Source organism: Armigeres subalbatus, chromosome 1 (genome assembly GCF_024139115.2).
Source record: "Armigeres subalbatus isolate Guangzhou_Male chromosome 1, GZ_Asu_2, whole genome shotgun sequence".
In the NCBI taxonomy this organism is placed as follows: Eukaryota; Metazoa; Arthropoda; class Insecta; order Diptera; family Culicidae; genus Armigeres; species Armigeres subalbatus.
This window is the reverse complement of record NC_085139.1, coordinates 296,233,485-296,254,460: the sequence shown is the minus strand read 5'-3', so window position 1 is coordinate 296,254,460 and position 20,976 is coordinate 296,233,485. Positions and strand designations below refer to the sequence as shown.

Genomic DNA, 20,976 nt, shown 5'->3' with positions numbered 1-20,976 from the left:
TATATTAATTCGAATCAGTGTAGCAAATGAAACATCGTCAGTATTTACATGGGCTAGAACAGGATAAATGATTCGAAACGCAAGTGATGCGCTCCGAAGCGAATGTTCAAGTGAGAGGGAGAAATAACGTTTTGTGCTTACTTATGCTTATAAAGTTGATGCGAGGGTTGATGTATTTGTGTCTCTCAGTTGAATTTGAACAAGAAGAGCGAGATCATACATGTGTAAGTGTTAAAGATTCGGTTTGAGTCACGCGTGACGAGAATCCATCTTCAAGATGATCTTCAGTCTGTTGACGAATTTTGAAGCGGTCGGTTGTATTTATTCGGTTTGTGTGGTTCAAGCGAAAAATAATAGTTGTGATACGACAAGTGCAACAATGCACCGAATCAGGGACCTCCTAAACTGTTCTATGCAACGCAGAGTTTTACCCTCTCTTGCGTAATGTGATGCTGAAAATAAGCTCCTAATCATTTGATGGCAAAAAATAGAATAAAAACAATCAAACACAATTAAAATATTCTAGGTAAGTTTTACTATTTTGGCTGAGCATGGGTCAGCCTCCTGACACCCGCGTTGAAAAATATGTTCCATGCGTGCCTCCCACATAAAATAATAACGTGTGCTAACCACTATTGATACTATATATATATAGATTGATATATAGATTTAAATGGAATTAGGTATTGTTCCCGCTTATCATTTTAGCACCGCCAGGGGGAACTTGGCCGATACCCACTGTTGTGATACGACACATATCAAAGAATATTGTGGCCAAATTTCATAAAATTTGGCCGACAAAAACCCCCCCTGCCAATAATAGAACAAAACCTGCCAAAGCCGTCTTTCCCCCTATATGCATGCATCTATTAGTTAAAGAAAGTGTTAAAATTTTGCTCAAAAATACATACGATCTCTATTGCCAAACCACTCAAAACGATTTACATATGTCGAATATTCAGCTAAATTTCTATTATTTATGACGAAGAATAAAAGATGTAAGCCACGTATTACCACCCCCTATCAAACAATAAATACAATATTGAAAACTGATTGGATTAGTCACCGCCCCATAAACCCAGCTGTCACCCATCGAAACAAAATAAAAATTTGAAACAAACCGCGCACTTAGTAGGCCACGGTTTTCGAATGGGTGATGAGAGAAATGTAAAGCAGGGGCCAGCGCCACTGTCCCACCTTCTCCATTAATTTCAAGCGTCGGCGGCCACAACCAAAAGAAACGCCACCTTGTTTAATCGTTTATGTAAACTTTGCTGCGGCTTAATTCGGTTGACTTAGCGGGCCCGCTGCCGATTGAGCACACGTTCGTCCTTCCACGGTCACAGACGACAGAACGAACGGACTGGGCGGTCCCTCCTGCCCGTTTACGATTACGGCGGAACGCCAGGCTGTGGTCTATCAAAAACAATAAAAAAGTGAAACAAAGGACCCCGAACGGGCAGTGCAGTGTCGAGCGTTTATCGGGAAAGGTGACATCTGGCGGTGTGTTTTTTCGTTTCTTCTTTTCGAGTGAAAAGCAAACACGTTTTCCGTTCGGGCAAACGAATTTTAGAACGTAAGTGAGATAAGTGGTGGAAGAAAGTGACCTTTTATGGGTTTAGGGCGAGAATAAGTGAATAATAAACACTGAATTCATGGACACCGGTGGAAGTGAGCAGCGTTTGTGAATTGAATAAAAGTGACAACATTTAAAGCTGAAATTTAAATTGCTGAGGAGAATAATCTCGGTCATCAAAGTGGAATGATTTTGCAATGAATTTGTCGAACTTAAACTATAGGAAGCAATTCGGCCATTTAATGATAATCAAACTCGCGCCAAGTTGAATCAATTCAAATTAGGCTTCTGAACTCATCGTTTTCCTCATCTCCTGTTTTCCAAAACCGCAGATCAATCAGCGAAAATGGCCTTCCGCTTCGTTAGCGTTCTGCTTCTGGCCGCGATGGCATCCGCTCAGCTATCTTTCCGAAACGATCCATCACAGAACAGCTTCCAGATCCAAACGCCCGGCTTCCAGCAGTCCTTCACCCGCTACTTCAACGGCCAGCAGGGCAGCCTCTTCGCAGCCCAGCAGCAGCAGCAACAAAGTCAACCTCAATATGCCGTAAGTACTTGTACCAAGTTTGTTGCACGAGTAAAAAAAAAGTGAGAAAGGAAGGAAGATTTATGAAGCCATTTTCGCTTACTCGGCTCAGACAAACGGAGCGCGGAAAAAAGTTGTTCACTTCTTGCGGAAGTCGAGCATGCATTGCACTCCGAGCGGAAGCGATTAAAATTTACGAGTTTGTTTTCGATAACTAGTGAAGAAATGTGTCCTTTTAGAGAGGGAGGAAAGCAAGTGCTCTAAAAAGAAATTCAAAACGGAAAGTTCTATAATTGAACGGGGTCATTTTCCTCCAGTGTTGTGCACAGTCAATCAAGAAACCCTTTTTTTGCAAGTTGTCGTTTTCGAGTTGTATTGCTTGTAACTAGAGTTTTCAAACTCCTTAATGGTTTAAAATTTTAATAAAAGAAAGAATATTAGAGTCCATGGAACTTTGAAATATAAAACAATATTTACTCAAAGTTGAGTAAAGTACGAGACACTGAATACAGTTGAGGTCGAAATACATATCTGTAAAAATTACACCGTGATGGAATTTATTGGAATAATACTAAACTCTACAAGTATAGACATTCCACTGAAAGAGCTTAATCATTTTCTTAATATTTACCCACAAAATTTAAAAAAAATCGAATATTTCGAATTTTGAAATATATTTTAAGGAAGATCCATCAATTACGTAACGCAAAAATTGGCAATTTTCAACCCCCCCTACGCCCTATGTGACACTTTTTGTACTAAGCATCTGAAATTTTTGTATGGACTAGCTTTATGTACCCGGCCTTGCTCGGAATTGCCAGTTTGGTTTTCAATTTTTTTTTTCACAATAAAAAAAGATAAAACCAATTGGTCAACAGAGTAATTGTGTTAACTTATAAGTATCAATAATCATTTGATTAGAAAAAGGCTTTTGGAAGCATTGACTGAAAAAGGGGTTGTTGGTTTGAATACACACTTAGAATATTATACCGAACTCGGTTATATTTTAACCGAGTTTTTATCTGCTGAACGCTCGGTTGGCTGCTCGGTTCAACAAAGATTAACCGATCGCTCGGTAATCATTTTGTCAAGATTGAAATGTCAAATTAACCGAATTAACTCGGTTCATACATCTTTCTTTAACCGAGTATCGGTTTCCAAATTTAACCGAAAGCTGTCAAAACAACCGAGCTTCAGTTCCGGTTCAGTAACAACGGAGCTCGGTTCTTTATGTTAGATTTATGCATCAGGAAAAAAATGACTAAAATAAATCCATATCAGTATTATTATTTATATTTGATTTTATTTGCTATGCTCATTTTGTGAAGCGTACATTTAGCTATTCGGAAAACTAAATAGGCACGTAAAAATCACGTAAAAAGCATGCTGCAAATGCTGGAAAATGTGTCAGCGCAAATAAGTGGCAGACAGAATTTTCCAGCAATAATTTTCTGGAAGATAATACCTGTAAATGGAAATAATGATAATTACGTTACATATAACCAATTATCAAGATAACTTACATCTCACATATAACAATCGCTCCAGTGTGAATATGTACGTTATGTGGAAGATATTGATTTGAAAAATGTATTGGAGGTAACCACTTTCCCTTCGATGGGACTCGAACCCATGACCCTACAGTACGCTAGACTGGTGCTTTAACCAGTCTAGCGTACTGTAGGGTCATGGGTTCGAGTCCCATCGAAGGGAAAGTGGTTACCTCCAATACATTTTTCAAATCAATATCTTCCACATAACGTACATATTCACATATGAGTTTCCATAACATTGTAAATTAACGTCCAAGTCGGGTGGTTTAATCCCCGGAAATAGGCAATTAACTTTGATTGAACTGAATCGCTCCAGGATTTTCTTACAAAAAAATGGTAAATCAGCATCCAGTGATTAAATAAAAAACACACCCATGAAGCACACACAGGAAGCGTTCTCTCAACTTTGATTGTATCTCTGTACGTCAAAATAAATATTTACCGACTGTTCAGTTCGTGTTACCGAACGTACTCATTTCTCGTACCGAACTTGTACATAAAAATGTATTACCGAAACGATCGGTTTATTTCTGTCAAATTTATTTAGGTGAAACCGATCATACGTTTATAGTTTGAAAGCATTCGGTTAAGAACTTATTTTCAAACGAGTTGTTCGGTTCTTTACTAGGTTCTTTAGTGATAACCGATCGACTTCGGTAGAAACTGGAACCGAGTTCGGTCAAATTTTTTAAGTGTGTAGCTTTATTCCGGACAAACGTCAATTGCTAAAGAAGGAAAAACATACACCGATGCTTTATTCCGGGCAAACGCCCATTTTCAAAGAAGGGATCACACTCACCATTGCCTTATTCCGGGCAAATGCCTACTTTTTAAGAAGCAATCACATCCACCATCCAGAACAAAACACATTAATCATTGCTTTTCACTGGACAAACCATGATTCCGATGAAGGGTAACAATTATCATTGCTGTATACCCAGCAAATGCATGCTTTCTATGAAAGATCATTCTGATGCTGTTGAAAATTATCCCAAATGCCTTTCATGTCGAATGACCTTAGGCCAAATAGTGTTATGTTAATGTCCTGCTCCATTCAGGGATATGTGATTTTTAGGGAAATGTCATGTTCTGGGATATGTGTATCGGTAAGAATCATTTTTGGGAAATATCATTTTCGTTGAAATCATTTTTGGGGAAATGTTATTACCGAGAAATTGTTATTGTCGAGGATTTACTATTTTTGAGGAATTCGGGAAATTTGTTTTCGAAGCATTGTACAATGTCAGAAACCTCGAATGAACTAAATAAGAGGGATTTTAAATTAAGTTGTTTTCTAAACAATACCCATCCCCAATAACCTCCCGCATTCCAAAAGTTTCTCCCAGCCTCTCTATAATAGTTTCCTTTGGGCAGAGAATACGTCGTTATTACGAACAATTCCTTGCCTGAATCGATTATCGTTTCCAGTGGAACTTCGTCAAGCCGAACCAAGTCTGCTGCTAACGGAACACCGGGACGCTTCAGTGTCACAAGTCCTAAGGAAGCCCCTATTCCTCTCATCGCAGTCGAGCCCCTCCTGCCAGCGTCCAGCAGCCGTTCCGGTCCTGCGCATGGGAAGGGAGACGGGTTCTTCCGAATTCCTATTACCGGCAAGTACGATCAATCAACCACCGCCTCTCTTCCTGATATTATCCCGATTTCCAGAGCAACAGCCCCCCGTCCGAAATCGCACGTTACTATGTACTACCAGAACGTTGGCGGAATGAATGGTCTAATACGATATCGTAGTTCTGACCGAAACTTGGCTAGACTCTCGCACAATTTCAAGCTATATTTTCGGAACTGGGTACGAGGTTTTTCGATGTGATCGAAACTCGAATAACAGCAGGAAATCGACAGGAGGTGGCATCATAATCGCTGTAAGTTCTAGGCTGAAGGCATCAGTAATCGAAGACGATTCGTTCAACACCGTGGAGCAGGTTTGGCTATCTATTCAGCTCGGAGACCGTAAACTATTTGTTTGTGCGGTGTACATTTCTCCAGACCGAACTCGAGACTTGGAACTCATCGACACGCACTGCCGATCAGTCTTCTTTGCGTTGGAAATAGCGTCTCCCAACGATGAAATCATCGTTCTGGGCGACTTCAACCCCACAGGAGTCGCATGGGTTCCAACTCACAACGGTTTCCTACGCCCTGATCAGGAGCATTCCTCGTTTCACCCGGGAGCTCTCAGGTTGCTGGATAATTACAGTACTGCAACGTTATCTCAAGTTAATTGCATCGTGAATGAGAATAATCGCTTGCTGGATCTGTGCTTCGTCGGCGGTCGATACACCGGTCCATTTATTTCCACTGCACCTGTTCCTTTGGTCAAAGCTTCTCCTCACCATCCATCTCTTGTAATTGGAGTTGAGAATGATGACGTCCGTGACTATGTTGGTACTTCAACGGCTGTGTCATATGTTTTTCGCAAGGCGAATTATTGCAGTATTGCCGAAGTGCTGTCTAACTTGGATTGGCAGAGTATCCTCGACCCGGCCGATGCAAATATCGCTGCACAGACTTTTTCTCATGTCTTGGCATATGTCATTGACAGACATGTTCCAAAGAAGATTGCCCATACCGACTCTAAGGTTCCGTGGATGACAAAAGACCTTCGTTCGTTGAAAAGGACAAAAAAGGCCGTCCTGAAAAGGTTCACAAGGTTCCGCACTCTTCCCTTGAAGCACCATTATGCTAGGCTGAACAACGAATACAAACGGTTAAGTCGTTTCTATTTTAAACGTTACCAGCGGAGGATACAGCAACGGCTTAAAACCCATCCGAAATCCTTTTGGAACTACGTAAACGAGCAGCGTAAGGAAGTAGGTCTCCCATCGTCCATGGTCTACAATGGAGACATGGCTTCAACTCAACAAGAGATTTGTAACCTATTCTCGGCCAAGTTTGCTAGCGTGTTTGTCAATGAGCGCCTCTCCAATGACTCCATAACCAGCGCAGCGGGTAATGTACCCTTAACGAATCAAACGCTAAACGCTGTCGATGTAAGTACAGATGCCATAGCGAGAGCAGCCACGCGACTAAAAACGTCGTACAAATCGGGACCTGACAGTGTTCCGTCGGTTTTCCTAAAAACGAACATTTCCTGCCTTCTGGATCCACTTCATCGAATCTTCCAGCTCTCCCTCTCTAATGGTGTATTTCCGTCCTGCTGGAAGACAGCTGAAATGTTTCCTGTGTACAAAAAGGGAAGCAAGCGCGATATAAATAATTATCGAGGAATCACGTCGCTATGCGCTGTATCGAAGTTGTTTGAGCTGGTCGTCATGGATTCTCTAAATGGTCACTGTAAACATTATATCAGTACTGATCAACATGGCTTTATGGAAAAACGTTCTACATGTACGAATCTACTGTGTCTTACATCATACGTTACAGACAGTATGCTTGCTTGTAATCAAACAGATGTAATTTATACGGATCTAACTGCAGCATTTGATAAGTTGAACCACAGCATTGCGATCGCCAAGCTTGACAGATTGGGAATTGGAGGCAGCCTACTTGCATGGTTGGTTCGTACCTTACTGAGCGCCAGCTGACAGTTGCTCTAGGCGATTGTCGCTCGAAAAGTTTCTTTGCGATGTCTGGCATACCGCAGGGTAGTCATCTGAGACCGTTGATATTCCTTCTCTACTTCAACGACGTGCATCTAGTTCTAAAAGGACCGCGATTATCATTTGCAGATGATCTTAAAATGTTTTTGCGCATATGCTCAATAGCCGATTGTCACTTACTACAAGACCAGATCGATGCTTTCGCTCATTGGTGCGATCTAAATCGACTTGTAGTTAACCCGAAAAAGTGCTCGATCATAACTTTTTCTCGGAAGAAACAACCGATTACCTTCAACTACTGCCTGTTCGGAACGACTATTGAAAGAGTGCACTGTGTGAAAGATCTCGGTGTTCTAGTTTACTCCAAACTGACATACTCGGATCACATTTCATATGTTGTTGATAGAGCATCCAGGTCTCTTGGATTTGTGATCAAAGTGACAAAGACTTTCACAGACATCTACTGTTTGAAAACACTGTATTGCTCTCTTGTGCGATCTACGTTAGAATACTGCTCTGCGGTCTGGAGTCCAAACTATAATAATGGTGTCGAACGCATCGAATCCGTTCAACGTCGATTTATACGGTACGCACTCCGCAACCTTCCCTGGAGAGATCCGCTACGACTTCCTCGCTACGAGAGCCGTTGTCAGCTGATCAGCTTAGAACCTCTGTGTATCCGAAGGGATGTATGCAGAGCATTAACCGTCGCCGATATTTTGCAAGGAAGAATAGATTGTGTGTGACACTCTTCTGCGGCAAATAAACATCAACGCACAACCCAGACAACAGCGGAGTAACCTAATGCTAAGACTTCCTTTTCGTCGCACAAACTATGGGCTGCGTAGTGCTCTCCATGGTTTGCAGCGTGTCTTCAATAGAGTGGCGTCGGTGTTTGATTTCCACTTGACACGAGATGTCCTCCGCCGGTTCTTCACATCATTTTTTACCGACCAGAACAATTGACGCACATAGACTATAGTTAATGTATTTATGATTGTATTGTATTTTAATCCTTGACAATGTTTTTAATGTAGTGATGTGATATTGTATTTATATATATATTTTTTAAACCATCATTGGGGCTGTATCAAGTCTGTTGATGTAATAAATAAAAATAATACGTGTTTACAAATTTGGTTTGAATTGTCGCATGCGGTAAAAAAGTATATTAAACTGTTTGTTTAATAAATATACCCTCTCTCTCATTCAGCTATGATACTCCTATTCAGTCTGATATAGTCTTCCTTACACAGAGAATATGGATTCCAAATTTGGTGGACATCGGTAAATGGGCTAAGAAGTTATACTGAATTGATCTATAACTAAACAATACTCCTATATCACACCCCCCCCCCCTTTTAAAATGATCTACCCACATCCACTAAATTGGTTTCCTTAGGAAATACAATATTTGATACAAATTTGGTTCAAATCGGTCATTGGGTTCAAGACTTACATTGAGTTGATCGATTGCTGAACAATACCCCTTCCCCCATACCCTCCCTTTTTCAAAGAACATTCCTAACCACACTATCGTCGTCTCCTTAATATGAAGAATGTGTGTTCCAAATTTGGTTGAAAACGGCCAATGGGTTTAGAAGTTACATTGAGTTGATCGATATCTAAGCAATACCCCTCCCCTCTCACCCTCACGCTTTCAAAGAACATGCTCCCCCTATCGTCGTCTCCTTAAGATAAAGAATGTGTGTTCCAAATTTGGTTGAAATCGGTCAATGGGTTCAGAAGTTATGCTGGAACAGTGGAACATACATACAAACATACATACAAACATTAAGTTTTATATATATAGATTGTCACAGTTTGAGTAACCCCCTCCCCCTCTTAGCGTTACGTAATTTATGGATGCTCCCTTAAAAGATACGCCTCATGATGATTTCTGAAATAGAAGACGTCATTGTGTAAATTTTAGAATTGCAGCTTTTTTGGAAAGCAAAAAATAGATTTGCCAGCAGTCGAATTCCTTACACAAAATGCATACTTTCTGGCGACCGGCATGTCAACAGTAGAAAATTCAACTAATGAAACTCGTACCAAACCTTTTTGTTTGGATTGAAAGTTTTTTGCTGCAGGAACTGGTTTCGCTCTTTTCATGGTCCCCCAGAATGAATATATGTACACAGGGTCGGAATTCACAACAATCTCGACCGGAGAGACCATCATCATTGTCGGTGGTTGTCACTTTTCATGTCCGAATACGACGGAAAAGCAGAGATGCTGGTTCCTGATGATGGTACAGCGCCTGGAGGAATGGGACTAAAATAAAACACGAATAAAATTTTACTCTTTCCTACGGCGCTGAAAACTATTCCAGGTAATTAAATTGCACTCGAAGAGTGCCATCAGATTGCACTCATTGGAGAACCCTCTTTGCGGGAAGTAAAATTTTCCGCTGGGGGAATGGTCGGAATGGCAATTAGTAAGTTGCTACTTGGGAAGGGGGTTTTTTGCTGCAGCTGGAAAACAGACGCTTTGAAAATGTCAAATAAAATAAATTGGGTGTTTCAGGTGAGCAGGTAATGGAATAGTATTGAACAAAGGTCAAACGAATGGGAGGAAATTTTCAACCAATAATGAATTTTTCTGGTTCTTCAAAAACAACGCTTTTCGGTACCGGTGAACACACGGACTCCCATGTTATTTTGAGGAATACTCGCTGAAACTCATTCGTGATAGAAACGCACATGCTTTCAAGGAAATAAAACAAATCTATTTATTTCAGTTTTTCAAATCACTCAAATTGCGTCCGGTCTAAGAATAATTCAATTCTTTAACATGTTGAATAATGGGAAACCTCCGATCAAAAATTTCATGAATATCGGTGTACGAGAACTATTTTAAATTTGAATTTTAAATTTGAAAAACTAATAATTTCGTGTCTTGAATTCCCGTAACAAGGTTTTACTATGGGACGAGCTGTCAACTTGTGAGCTAACTGCCAAAAAGTCAAACTTTCAAAAAAATTTTAAATTAATTTGAGCAGCAAGAAAAAGGTGTTCTATCGAACAAAAAATCAACATGCTTTTCAAAATTAAAAAACACAATTTAGGCAGATTGACCAACTTGGTTCGTCAAACAGCTTTAACATGGTCAAATGTGGTTGAGGACAAAAAGTCGAAGGGACAAGAACAAATAATTGAAAATGGCAAAGTTCGAAAGAACAAAACGTCAAAAGAGACAAGAGTTCGATTGGGAGTAAAAGTAGAAAAGGAATGCCTTCTTCCTTTCATCTTTATCCTTTCTCTTTTTTTTTCATTTTCCCTTTTCTTTTTAACTTTTTCGTTCTCTTTTCCTCCGTCTTGTTTCTTCTTACTTACTTCTTCTCTGGTTTCCTTCTTCCTTCTTTGTTTTTCTTTTCTCCTTCTTCCTTTTTGTATTTCCCTTTACTTTCTTCCGTCTTTCTTCTACCTTCTTCTTCTCCCTTCTTTTTTTGTTCATTTTCATTTCCTTCTTTATTCTTTTTATTCTTCCTTCTTCCTTACTCCGTCCAACTTTTTTCTTCTTTTTTTCCTTTCCTTCATTTTTCTTACTACTTGTCTCTTCTTTCATGCTTCTTCCTTAATTTTTCTTCTTTTTTCTAATTCATTACTCTCCCTCCTCCCTTCGCACTTCTTCCATCTTTTTTCTTCTTTCTTCCTTCTGCTTCTTGCTTCTTTCTTCCCATTTTCCTTTTTACCTTTTTTTTCATCGTCTTTCTTCTTCGTCTTCTTCCTTCTCCCTTCTTCGTTCTTTCTTTTTTCTTCTCTCTTTTTCCTTTTTCTGTCATTTTCGATCCTTTGCCCCTTTCGACCTTTTGTATATTCGACCTCATGTCCCTTTTGATGTTTTATCTCTTCGATTTTCACACGATCTTCCTTCAGAAGTTCCTTCGGGAATTCCTCGGAAAGTTCCTCCAGGAATTCCTCCGGAAGTTCCTCCGGGAATTCCTCCGGAAGTTCCTCCGGGAATTCCTCCGGAAGTTCCTCCTGGAATTCCTCCGGAAGTTCCTCCGGGAATTCCTCCGGAAGTTCCTCCGGGAATTCCTCCGGAAGTTCCTCCGGGAATTCCTCCGGAAGTTCCTCCGAATTCCTCCGAAGTTCCTCCGAATTCCTCCGGAAGTTCCTCCGAATTCCTCCGAAAGTTCCTCCGGGAATTCCTCCGGAAGTTCCTCCGAATTCCTCCGGAAGTTCCTCCGGGAATTCCTCCGGAAGTTCCTCCGGGAATTCCTCCGAAGTTCCTCCGAATTCCTCCGGAAGTTCCTCCGGGAATTCCTCCGAAGTTCCTCCGGAATTCCTCCGGAAGTTCCTCCGGGAATTCCTCCGGAAGTTCCTCCGGGAATTCCTCCGGAAGTTCCTCCCGGAAGTTCCTCCAGGAATTCCTCCGCGAATTCCTCCAGTTCCTCCGCGAATTCCTCCGGAAGTTCCTCCGGGAATTCCTCCGGAAGTTCCTCCGGGAATTCCTCCGGAAGTTCCTCCGGGAATTCCTCCGGAAGTTCCTCCGGGAATTCCTCCGGAAATTCCTCCGGGAATTCCTCCGTAAGTTCCTCCGGGAATTCCTCCGGAAGTTCTTCCGGAAGATCCTCCGGGAATTCCTCTGGAAATTCTTCCTCCGGAAGTTCCTCCGGGAATTCCTCCGGAAGTTCCTCCGGGAATTCTCCGGAAGTTCCTCCGGAAGTTCCTCCGTAAATTCCTCCGGAAGTTCCTCCGTAAATTCCTTCGGAAGTTCCTCCGGAAGTTCCTCCGGAAGTTCCTCCGGAAATTCCTCCGGAAGTTCCTTCGGAAGTTCCTCCGGAAGTTCCTTCGGAAGTTCCTTCGGAAGTTCCTCCGGAAGTTCCTTCGGAAGTTCCTTCGGAAGTTCCTCCGGAAGTTCCTTCGGAAGTTCCTTCGGAAGTTCCTCCGGAAGTTCCTTCGGAAGTTCCTCCGGAAGTTCCTTCGGAAGTTCCTCCGGAAGTTCCTTCGGAAGTTCCTCCGGAAGTTCCTTCGGAAGTTCCTCCGGAAGTTCCTTCGGAAGTTCCTCCGGAAGTTCCTTCGGAAGTTCCTCCGGAAGTTCCTTCGGAAGTTCCTCCGGAAGTTCCTTCGGAAGTTCCTCCGGAAGTTCCTTCGGAAGTTCCTCCGGAAGTTCCTTCGGAAGTTCCTCCGGAAGTTCCTTCGGAAGTTACTGGAAGTTCCTTCGGAGTTCCTCCGGAAGTTCCTTCGGAAGTTCCTCCGGAAGTTCCTTCGAAGTTCCTCCGGAAGTTCCTTCGGAAGTTCCTCCGAAGTTCCTTCGGAAGTTCCTCCGGAAGTTCCTTCGGAAGTTCCTCCGAAGTTCCTTCGGAAGTTGCTCCGGAAGTTCCTCTGGAAGTTGCTCCGGAAGTTCTTTTGGAAGTTGCTCCGGAAGTTCCTCCGGAAGTTGTTCCGGAAGTTCCTCCAGGAATTCCTCCGGAAGTTCCTCCGGAAGTTCCCCCGGAAGTTCCTCCGGAAGTTCCGCCGGAAGTTCCTCCGGAAGTTCAGCCGGAAGTTCCTCCGGAAGTTCCCCCGGAAGTTCCTCCGTAATTTCCTCCGGAAGTTCCCCCGGAAGTTGCTCCGGAAGTTCCTCCGGAAGTTCCTCCGGAAGTTCCTCCGGAGGTTCCTCCGGAAGTTCCTCCGGAGGTTCCTCCGGAAGTTCCTCCGGAGGTTCCTCCGGAAGTTCCTCCGGAGGTTCCTCCGGAAGTTCCTCCGGAGGTTCCTCCGGAAGTTCCTCCGGAGGTTCCTCCGGAAGTTCCTCCGGAGGTTCCTCCGGAAGTTCCTCCGGAGGTTCCTCCGGAAGTTCCTCCGGAGGTTCCTCCGGAAGTTCCTCCGGAAGTTCCTCCGGAAGTTCTTCCGGAAGCTCCTCCGGAAGTTCCTCCGGAAGTTCCCACGGTAATTCCTCCGGAAGTTACCCCGGGAATTCCTCCGGAAGTTCCTCCGGGAATTCCTCCGGAAGTTCCTTCGGAAGTTCCTCCGGAAGTTCCTTCGGAAGTTCCTCCGGAAGTTCCTTCGGAAGTTCCTTCGGAAGTTCCTTCGGAAGTTCCTCCGGAAGTTCCTTCGGAAGTTCCTTCGGAAGTTCCTTCGGAAGTTCCTCCGGAAGTTCCTTCGGAAGTTCCTTCGGAAGTTCCTTCGGAAGTTCCTTCGGAAGTTCCTCCGGAAGTTCCTTCGGAAGTTCCTCCGGAAGTTCCTTCGGAAGTTCCTCCGGAAGTTCCTTCGGAAGTTCCTCCGGAAGTTCCTTCGGAAGTTCCTCCGGAAGTTCCTTCGGAAGTTCCTCCGGAAGTTCCTTCGGAAGTTCCTCCGGAAGTTCCTCCGGAAGTTCCTCCGGAAGTTCCTCCGGGAATTCTCCGGAAGTTCCTCCGGAAGTTACTCCGGAAGTTACTCCGGAAGTTCCTCCGGAAGTTCCTCCGGAAGTTCCTCCGGAAGTTCCTCCGGAAGTTACCCCGGGAATTCCTCTGGAAGTTCCTCCGGGAATTCCTCCGGAAGTTCCTCCGGGAATTCCTCCGGAAGTTCCTCCGGGAATTCCTCCGGAAGTTCCTCCGGGAATTCCTCCGGAAGTTCCTCCGGGAATTCCTCCAGAAGTTCCTCCGGGAATTCCTCCGGAAGTTCCTCCGGAAGTTCCTCCGAAGTTCCTCCGAATTCCTCCGGAAGTTCCTCCGGAATTCCTCCGAAGTTCCTCCAGGAATTCCTCCAGAAGTTCCTCCGAATTCTCCGAAGTTCCTCCGGGAATTCCTCCGAAGTTCCTCCGAATTCCTCCGAAGTTCCTCCGGGAATTCCTCCGAAGTTCCTCCGGAATTCCTCCGAAGTTCCTCCGGGAATTCCTCCGAAGTTCCTCCGAATTCCTCCGAAGTTCCTCCGGGAATTCCTCCGGAAGTTCCTCCGGAATTCCTCCGGAAGTTCCTCCGGGAATTCCTCCGAAGTTCCTCCGGAATTCCTCCGGAAGTTCCTCCGGGAATTCCTCCGGAAGTTCCTCCGGGAATTCCTCCGGAAGTTCCTCCGGGAATTCCTCCGGAAGTTCCTCCTGAATTCCTCCGGAAGTTCCTCCGGGAATTCCTCCGGAAGTTCCTCTGGAATTCCTCCGAAGTTCCTCCGGAATTCCTCCGAAGTTCCTCCGGGAATTCCTCCGAAGTTCCTCCGGAATTCCTCCGGAAGTTCCTCCGAATTCCTCCGGAAGTTCCTCCGAATTCCTCCGAAGTTCCTCCGGAATTCCTCCGGAAGTTCCTCCGGAATTCCTCCGGAAGTTCCTCCGGAAGTTCCTCCGAATTCCCCCGGGAATTCCACCGGAAGTTCCTCCGGGAATTCCTCCGGAAGTTCTCCCGGGAATTCCTCCGGAAGTTCCACCGGGAATTCCTCCGGAAGTTCCCCCGAGAATTCCTCCGGAAGTTCCCCCGGGAATTCCTTCGAAAGTTCCCCCGGGAATTCCTTCGAAAGTTCCCCCGAGAATTCCTCCGGAAGTTCCCCCGGGAATTCCTCCGGAAGTTCCCCCGGGAATTCCTCCGGAAGTTCCCCCGGGAATTCCTCCGGAAGTTCCCCCGGGAATTCCTCCGAAGTTCCTCCGAATTCCTCCGGAAGTTCCTCCGAATTCCTCCGGAAGTTCCTCCGAATTCCTCCGGAAGTTCCTCCGGAATTCCTCCGAAGTTCCTCCGAATTCCTCCGGAAGTTCCCCCCGGGAATTCCTCCGGAAGTTCCCCCCGGGAATTCCTCCGGAAGTTCCCCCCGGGAATTCCTCCGAAGTTCCTCCGAATTCCTCCGGAAGTTCCTCCGGGAATTCCTCCGGAAGTTCCTCCGAATTCCTCCGGAAGTTCCTCCGAATTCCTCCGGAAGTTCCTCCGGAATTCCTCCGGAAGTTCCTCCGGAATTCCTCCGAAGTTCCTCCGGAATTCCTCCGAAGTTCCTCCGGAATTCCTCCGAAGTTCCTCCGGGAATTCCTCCGGAAGTTCCTCCGGGAATTCCTCCGGAAGTTCCTCCGGAATTCCTCCGGAAGTTCCTCCGGAATTCCTCCGGAAGTTCCTCCGGAATTCCTCCGGAAGTTCCTCCGAATTCCTCCGGAAGTTCCTCCGAATTCCTCCGAAGTTCCTCCGGGAATTCCTCCGAAGTTCCTCCGGGAATTCCTCCGGAAGTTCCTCCGGAATTCCTCCGGAAGTTCCTCCGGAATTCCTCCGGAAGTTCCTCCGGAATTCCTCCGAAGTTCCTCCGAATTCCTCCGGAAGTTCCTCCGGGAATTCCTCCGGAAGTTCCTCCGGAATTCCTCGGAAGTTCCTCCGGGAATTCCTCCGGAAGTTCCTCCGGGAATTCCTCCGGAAGTTCCTCCGAATTCCTCCGGAAGTTCCTCCGGGAATTCCTCCGGAAGTTCCTCCGGGAATTCCTCCGGATGTTCCCCCGGAATTCCTCCGGAAGTTCCCCTGGAATTCCTCCGGAACTTCCCCGGAATCCCTCCAGAAGTTCCCCCGGAATCCCTCCGGAAGTTCCCTCGGAATTCTTCCGGAAGTTCCCCCGGAATTCCTCCGGAAGTTCCCCTGGAATTACACCGGAAGTTCCCCCGGAATTCTTCCTAAAGTCCCCCCGGAATTCCTCCGGAGGTTCCCCCGGAATTCCTCCGGAAGTTCCCCCGGAATTACTCCGGAAGTTCCCCCGGAATTCCTCCGGAAGTCCTCCGGAATTTCTTTGAAAGTTCCGCCGGAATTCCTGTGCAAGTTCCCCCGGAATTCCTCTGGAAGCTCCTCCGGAATTCCTCCGGATGTTCCCCCGGAATTCCTCCGGAATTACTCCGGAAGTTCCCCCGGAATTCCTCCGGAAGTTCCTCCGGGAATTCCTCCGGAAGTTCCTCCGGGAATTCCTCCGGAAGTTCCCCCGGGAATTCCTCCGGAAGTTCCCCCGGGAATTCCTCCGGAAGTTCCCACGGGAATTCCTCCGGAAGTTCCCACGGGAATTCCTCCGGAAGTTCCCCCGGGAATTCCTCCGGAAGTTCCCCCGGGAATTCCTCCGGAAGTTCCCCCGGGAATTCCTCCGGAAGTTCCTCCGGGAATTCCTCCGGAAGTTCGTCCGGGAATCCTCCGGAAGTTCCTCCGGGAATTCCTCCGGAAGTTCCTCCGGGAATTCCTCCGGAAGTTCCCCAGGGAATTCCTCCGGAAGTTCCCCCGGGAATTCCTCCGGAAGTTCCCCCGGGAATTCCTCCAGAAGTTCCTCCGGGAATTCCTCCTTAAGTTCCTCCGGGAATTCCTCCGGAAGTTCCTCCGGGAATTCCTCCGGAAGTTCCTCCGGGAATTCCTCCGAAGTTCCTCCGGAATTCCTCCGGAAGTTCCTCCGGAGTTCCTCCGAAGTTCCTCCGAGAATTCCTCCGGAAGTTCCTCCGGGAATTCCTCCGGAAGTTCCTCCGGGAATTCCTCCGGAAGTTCCTCCGGGAATTCCTCCGGAAGTTCCTCCGAGAATTCCTCCGGAAGTTCCTTCGGAAGTTCCTCCGGGATTTCCTCCGGAAGCTCGTCCGGAAGTTCCTTCGGGAATTTTTCCGGAAGTTCCTTCGGGAATTTTTCCGGAACTTCCTCCGGAAGTTGCTCCGGGAAATTTCTCCGGAAGTTAATCCGGGAATTCCTCCGAAAGTTCCTCCGACAATTCCTCCGGAAGATCTTCCGGGAATTCCTCCGGAAGTTCCTCCGGGAATTCCTCCGGAAGTTCCTCCGGGAATTCCTCCGGAAGTTCCTGCGGGAATTCCTCCGGAAGTTCCTGCGGGAATTCCTCCGGAAGTTCCTCCGGGAATTCCTCCGGAAGTTTCTCTGGGAATTCCTCCGGAAGTTCCTCTGGGAATTCCTCCGGAAGTTCCTCCGGGACTTGCTCCGGAAGTTCCTCCGGGAATTCCTCCGGAAGTTCCTCCGGGAATTCCTCCGGAAGTTCCTCCGGGAATTCCTGCGGAAGTTCCTCCGGGAAATCCTCCGGAAGCTCGTCCGGAAGTTCCTTCAGTAGTTCCTCTGGGATTTCCTCCGGAAGCTCGTCCGGAAGTTCCTCCGGGAATTTTTCCGGAAGTTCCTCGGGAAGTTGCTCCGGGAAATTCCTCCGGAAGTTAATCCGGGGATTCCTTCGGAAGTTCCTCTGGGAATTCCTCCGGAAGTTCCTCCGGGAATTCCTCCGGAAATTCTTCCGGAAGTTCCTTCGGAAATTCCTCCAGAAGTTCCTTGGGAAATTCTTCCGGAAGTTCCCCCGGGAATTCTTCCGGAAGTTCCACCGGAAGTTCCTCCGGGAATTCCTCCAGAAGTTCCTTCGGGAATTCCTCCGAAAGTTAATCCGTGTATTCCTCCGGAAGTTAATCCAGGAATTTCTCCGGAACTTCCTCCGGGTATTCGTTCGAAAATTCCTCCGGGAATTGCTCCGGAAGTTCCTTCGGAAGTTAACCCGGGAATTCCTCCGGAAGTTCATCCGGGGATTCCTCAGAAATTTCCTCCTTTTCAAGTCTGAGCAAAAAAGCAAAAAGCTGCAGATGAACATCGACTCTTCTTCTAATTTACTGGAAAAGTTTACTACTTCCTGAACAAGAACAGCCGAGCTGACATCTATACTTTCGTTGGTTCTCGCTGCCGATTTTGTAGACCTAGTCTGACTCCTCCTTGCTTTCATCGTGACTTTTCCTGGCTTTTCTCTTCTTCAAAGTTCTTCAATCTTTTCTCTTCCTTGATGGAGCTGCTTTTTTTCTCACAGGAACTATCTTCTTTGGACGACTCTTCCACCTTCAGTTTTTCTTAACCTCCAGTCTTTACAACCTTTACCAACTCCTGCATTTCTACTTACTACTCTTCTTCTCTTTCTTCGGAACCTCCGGATGTCTCGACGCGGCCGACACGATGATTTCTTCGGTCGTTTAACCCTGGTTGCTTTCGAATGCTTACACTGGAACAACTCTCCAACAGCTGTTATTGAAGCTCTTATCTAATTTTCAAATCCACTGTACATCCGAGTTCTAAATCTTATCTCGAATTTTGTTTCCGAATCTAATATAAAATCCAAATTCCCAATCACAACTTTCAAATCTGAATCTTAACGAGAATTTCTAGATTCTTCATTTTCATTCAATCCAATATGGTAAACCTAATCTAAAAACCCAATCATCAGATCCAATCTCCAATTTAACACTGCATATAGAATCTCCCAATCCGATATTTAAAATTCAAAACCTGTTCCAATCCCTACAAACAATATTCGTATTTTTGATCTGCAAACAATTATTATTGAATGCACGTTCCGTCTAAGAATTCTATTTACCTCAAGCTGCGGAGAGTTCGCTGAAGTCAATCTTTCGAAAACATTTCGCATCAACATAACCCACAAACACCTCGTGATTACCGTCGCGCTAAAGTGTGCCAATTTCTTCGGAACACAATCTTCAACCGGCTCATAAAAATGAATGGCTATTCATGAGCTGCAAATGCAACCGAAGTGATTCTCTTGTCTCGTTCTAGTTTTATTTTATTCCGACTTTCCCGCGGTGCTGGTGGTGGTTCCTTGAAATGCTTTCGAAACGCAGCACAGCATTTCCGGGCTGTCGTTTGCCATACAAGTTGCACTTGAGCTTGATAGCAGGAAACAAATTCACGACAGCATGAAACGACGCAGAATAAAGATGATGCCAACTGCTGAAAGGATACTCTTTGGCAAAAGTTTCTACCGGCGTTGTTCGTGATGTCGCAGAAGGTGTGGAATGGGAACTTAATATAGATTAGTCAGGCAGTGTGGAAAATTTCCATATTTCACTCCATTATGCTCGCTTTGATCGTGCGACATGGTGACAAGTGCACCTCGAACAAATGCAATTCAACAAATTGTGCATATCTATTTATACTTGCAGCCATTGCCACAAACGTACCAACAACAGCAGCAGCAACCCGCTTACTACCAGTCACAACAGCAGCAGCAACAACCCTACAGCAGGTTTACCTCGCAGTTTGGAGCGGCTCAGAATGGTGCGGCCGAGCCGCAGTACACTACCGTTCAAGACAACTACATCAATCCGAACATCCGACTTGCCGTTCAGCAGCAGCGATTGCAGCAACAGCAGCAGCAGCAACAACAGCAACAATATCAACCTCAGGCTCAGCCACAGCAGCAGTATTACTCACAGGAGGACATTACGGCTTATCTACAGAGCCAACAGGTATGTTGAGCAATACCCTATTCAACTTCTTAACTTTTTTTCTACATCGAGTCACTTCTTGGTCATCCAAAAGGATGTAGTGTTTTAATTTTTTTTTATTTATTTTACTTTTATTTAAATACTGTCTATCACGTCTTTCAATCTTTATTGTGAAACACAAAAGTTTTATCTTCCATTTGTGTTTAACCTGCAAATGATTGTATGTCGTTCAGTGCAGAATTATTCACTTAATATGCAAGACTATAGACGTATTCCATAATTAAAATGACTGAAGCTGAAACAAACACTGCATTTCATACATCTGTTCCGATAGTGGAGCTCCATAACCACAAGCTCCAGACTATCACCCATAAACGATGTCATCTCACATCGGTAATAACATCCTGTGTCATTGCTCCCCCTCCCACAACAACAAGTAAAGCACTTACAAATGACTTCGCCACAATCCAAACATACCGACACACATTAATTAACCTCCTGCAACGGCCACTTCACTATCCATTTGTTCTACCTTCTCCACAGGCCGCCCAATCCCAATACTACGGCCAACAGCAACCGCAAGCTAATCCTCAGTCCCAGTACGAATACATCCAGCAGCAGCAACAGCTACAACAACAACAGCAGCAGCAGCAGCAGCAACAACAACAACAGTACGACGCCAGTCAACAACAACAGCAACAACCCGCCGACGCCCAGCCCACCCCCAACAAGCTGATCGGCGTGGCCTACTCGCCCTCGAACGAGGTCTCCCAGGTCAAGTTCAACGGCAACGGGCTGAAGTACAACTTCTGAAGCATCCTGGCAGCCCTGGCCGTCAACTGTGCTTGTTTGCTGCTGTTCAACGCTTACCTGCGGCGGACTGCCGAGCGGAAAGTTTGCGCCGTTTGAAAAGTCAAACCCGAAACTAATCTATAACGAGAGGAACAGAGAGCGAGTGTGTGTGATTGAAAATTTGTTTTTATTTATCTTCGGACCCGTCGTCGTCCGCCCCCCAATGGGGCAAACGGAAAGTTGTTGAAAATAGTTTGGAAAAATTAACCCTCAATCAACGGAACAAGGGTTGCCCGCGATGACGAGTTGAAATAAAAAGGAATGTTTTTTGTTGACCTAACCGTGACTGAGAATTTTATTCCGCGAGAAACTCTTTTCCTACAGGAAGGGTGGTTTTGCATAACCGAGGGCGATGAGGCGTGGCTTGTGCCAGTTCCGATAGTTTGTGTGCATCATAATTCAGAACAACTATGTCTCGTAAGTGGATGGGCGACGATGCATTTTATGGCAAATTACGAGTTTAACGAGGTGCGAGAAGCAGCGAGTTATCTACGTGCGAAATGCTACTTCTTAGTAAAGGCTAAAATTTATAACTGGCGTGGGTACGTGGTTGGAGCTTGGGAACAGCATCTTGCATAATAAATGGAGCAGTAAAACTTTTTGATGGATTTTGTAGACATTTTGGGGCAAAGCATGGGGGGAACGAGCTTGTAGTGCCGCGGCAAGTCATTACCGGAATGAATTGTTGAGTGAAAGCAGGTTAATTTATATCACGATCAGGGAGTTTTTTCGACGTATGAAGTGATATCGCCTGAAGAAGCAGTTGTGGCACAGTGTGGTAACAGTTTGGAGTGG

At 45.5% G+C, this 20,976-nt stretch overlaps 1 protein-coding gene across 3 annotated transcripts; it reads left to right on the top strand.

Moving 5' to 3' along the window:
• Positions 1-339: 339 nt before the first annotated feature.
• LOC134216058 (putative uncharacterized protein DDB_G0271606) lies at positions 340-20,461 on the top strand. Of its 3 annotated transcripts, none has more exons than XM_062695087.1 (4): positions 340-526; positions 1,909-2,123; positions 19,045-19,350; positions 19,873-20,461. In XM_062695087.1, exons 2-4 carry the CDS (start codon positions 1,923-1,925, stop codon positions 20,140-20,142), a joined length of 777 nt encoding a protein of 258 aa, XP_062551071.1. In that variant the 5' UTR covers positions 340-526; positions 1,909-1,922; the 3' UTR covers positions 20,143-20,461. The 3 variants fall into 3 exon arrangements, with proteins under 3 accessions (XP_062551071.1, XP_062551073.1, XP_062551065.1); XM_062695089.1 differs by lacking the exon at positions 340-526 and adding an exon at positions 1,184-1,503; XM_062695081.1 differs by lacking the exon at positions 340-526 and adding an exon at positions 1,197-1,576.
• The last annotated feature ends 515 nt before the right edge of the window (positions 20,462-20,976 follow it).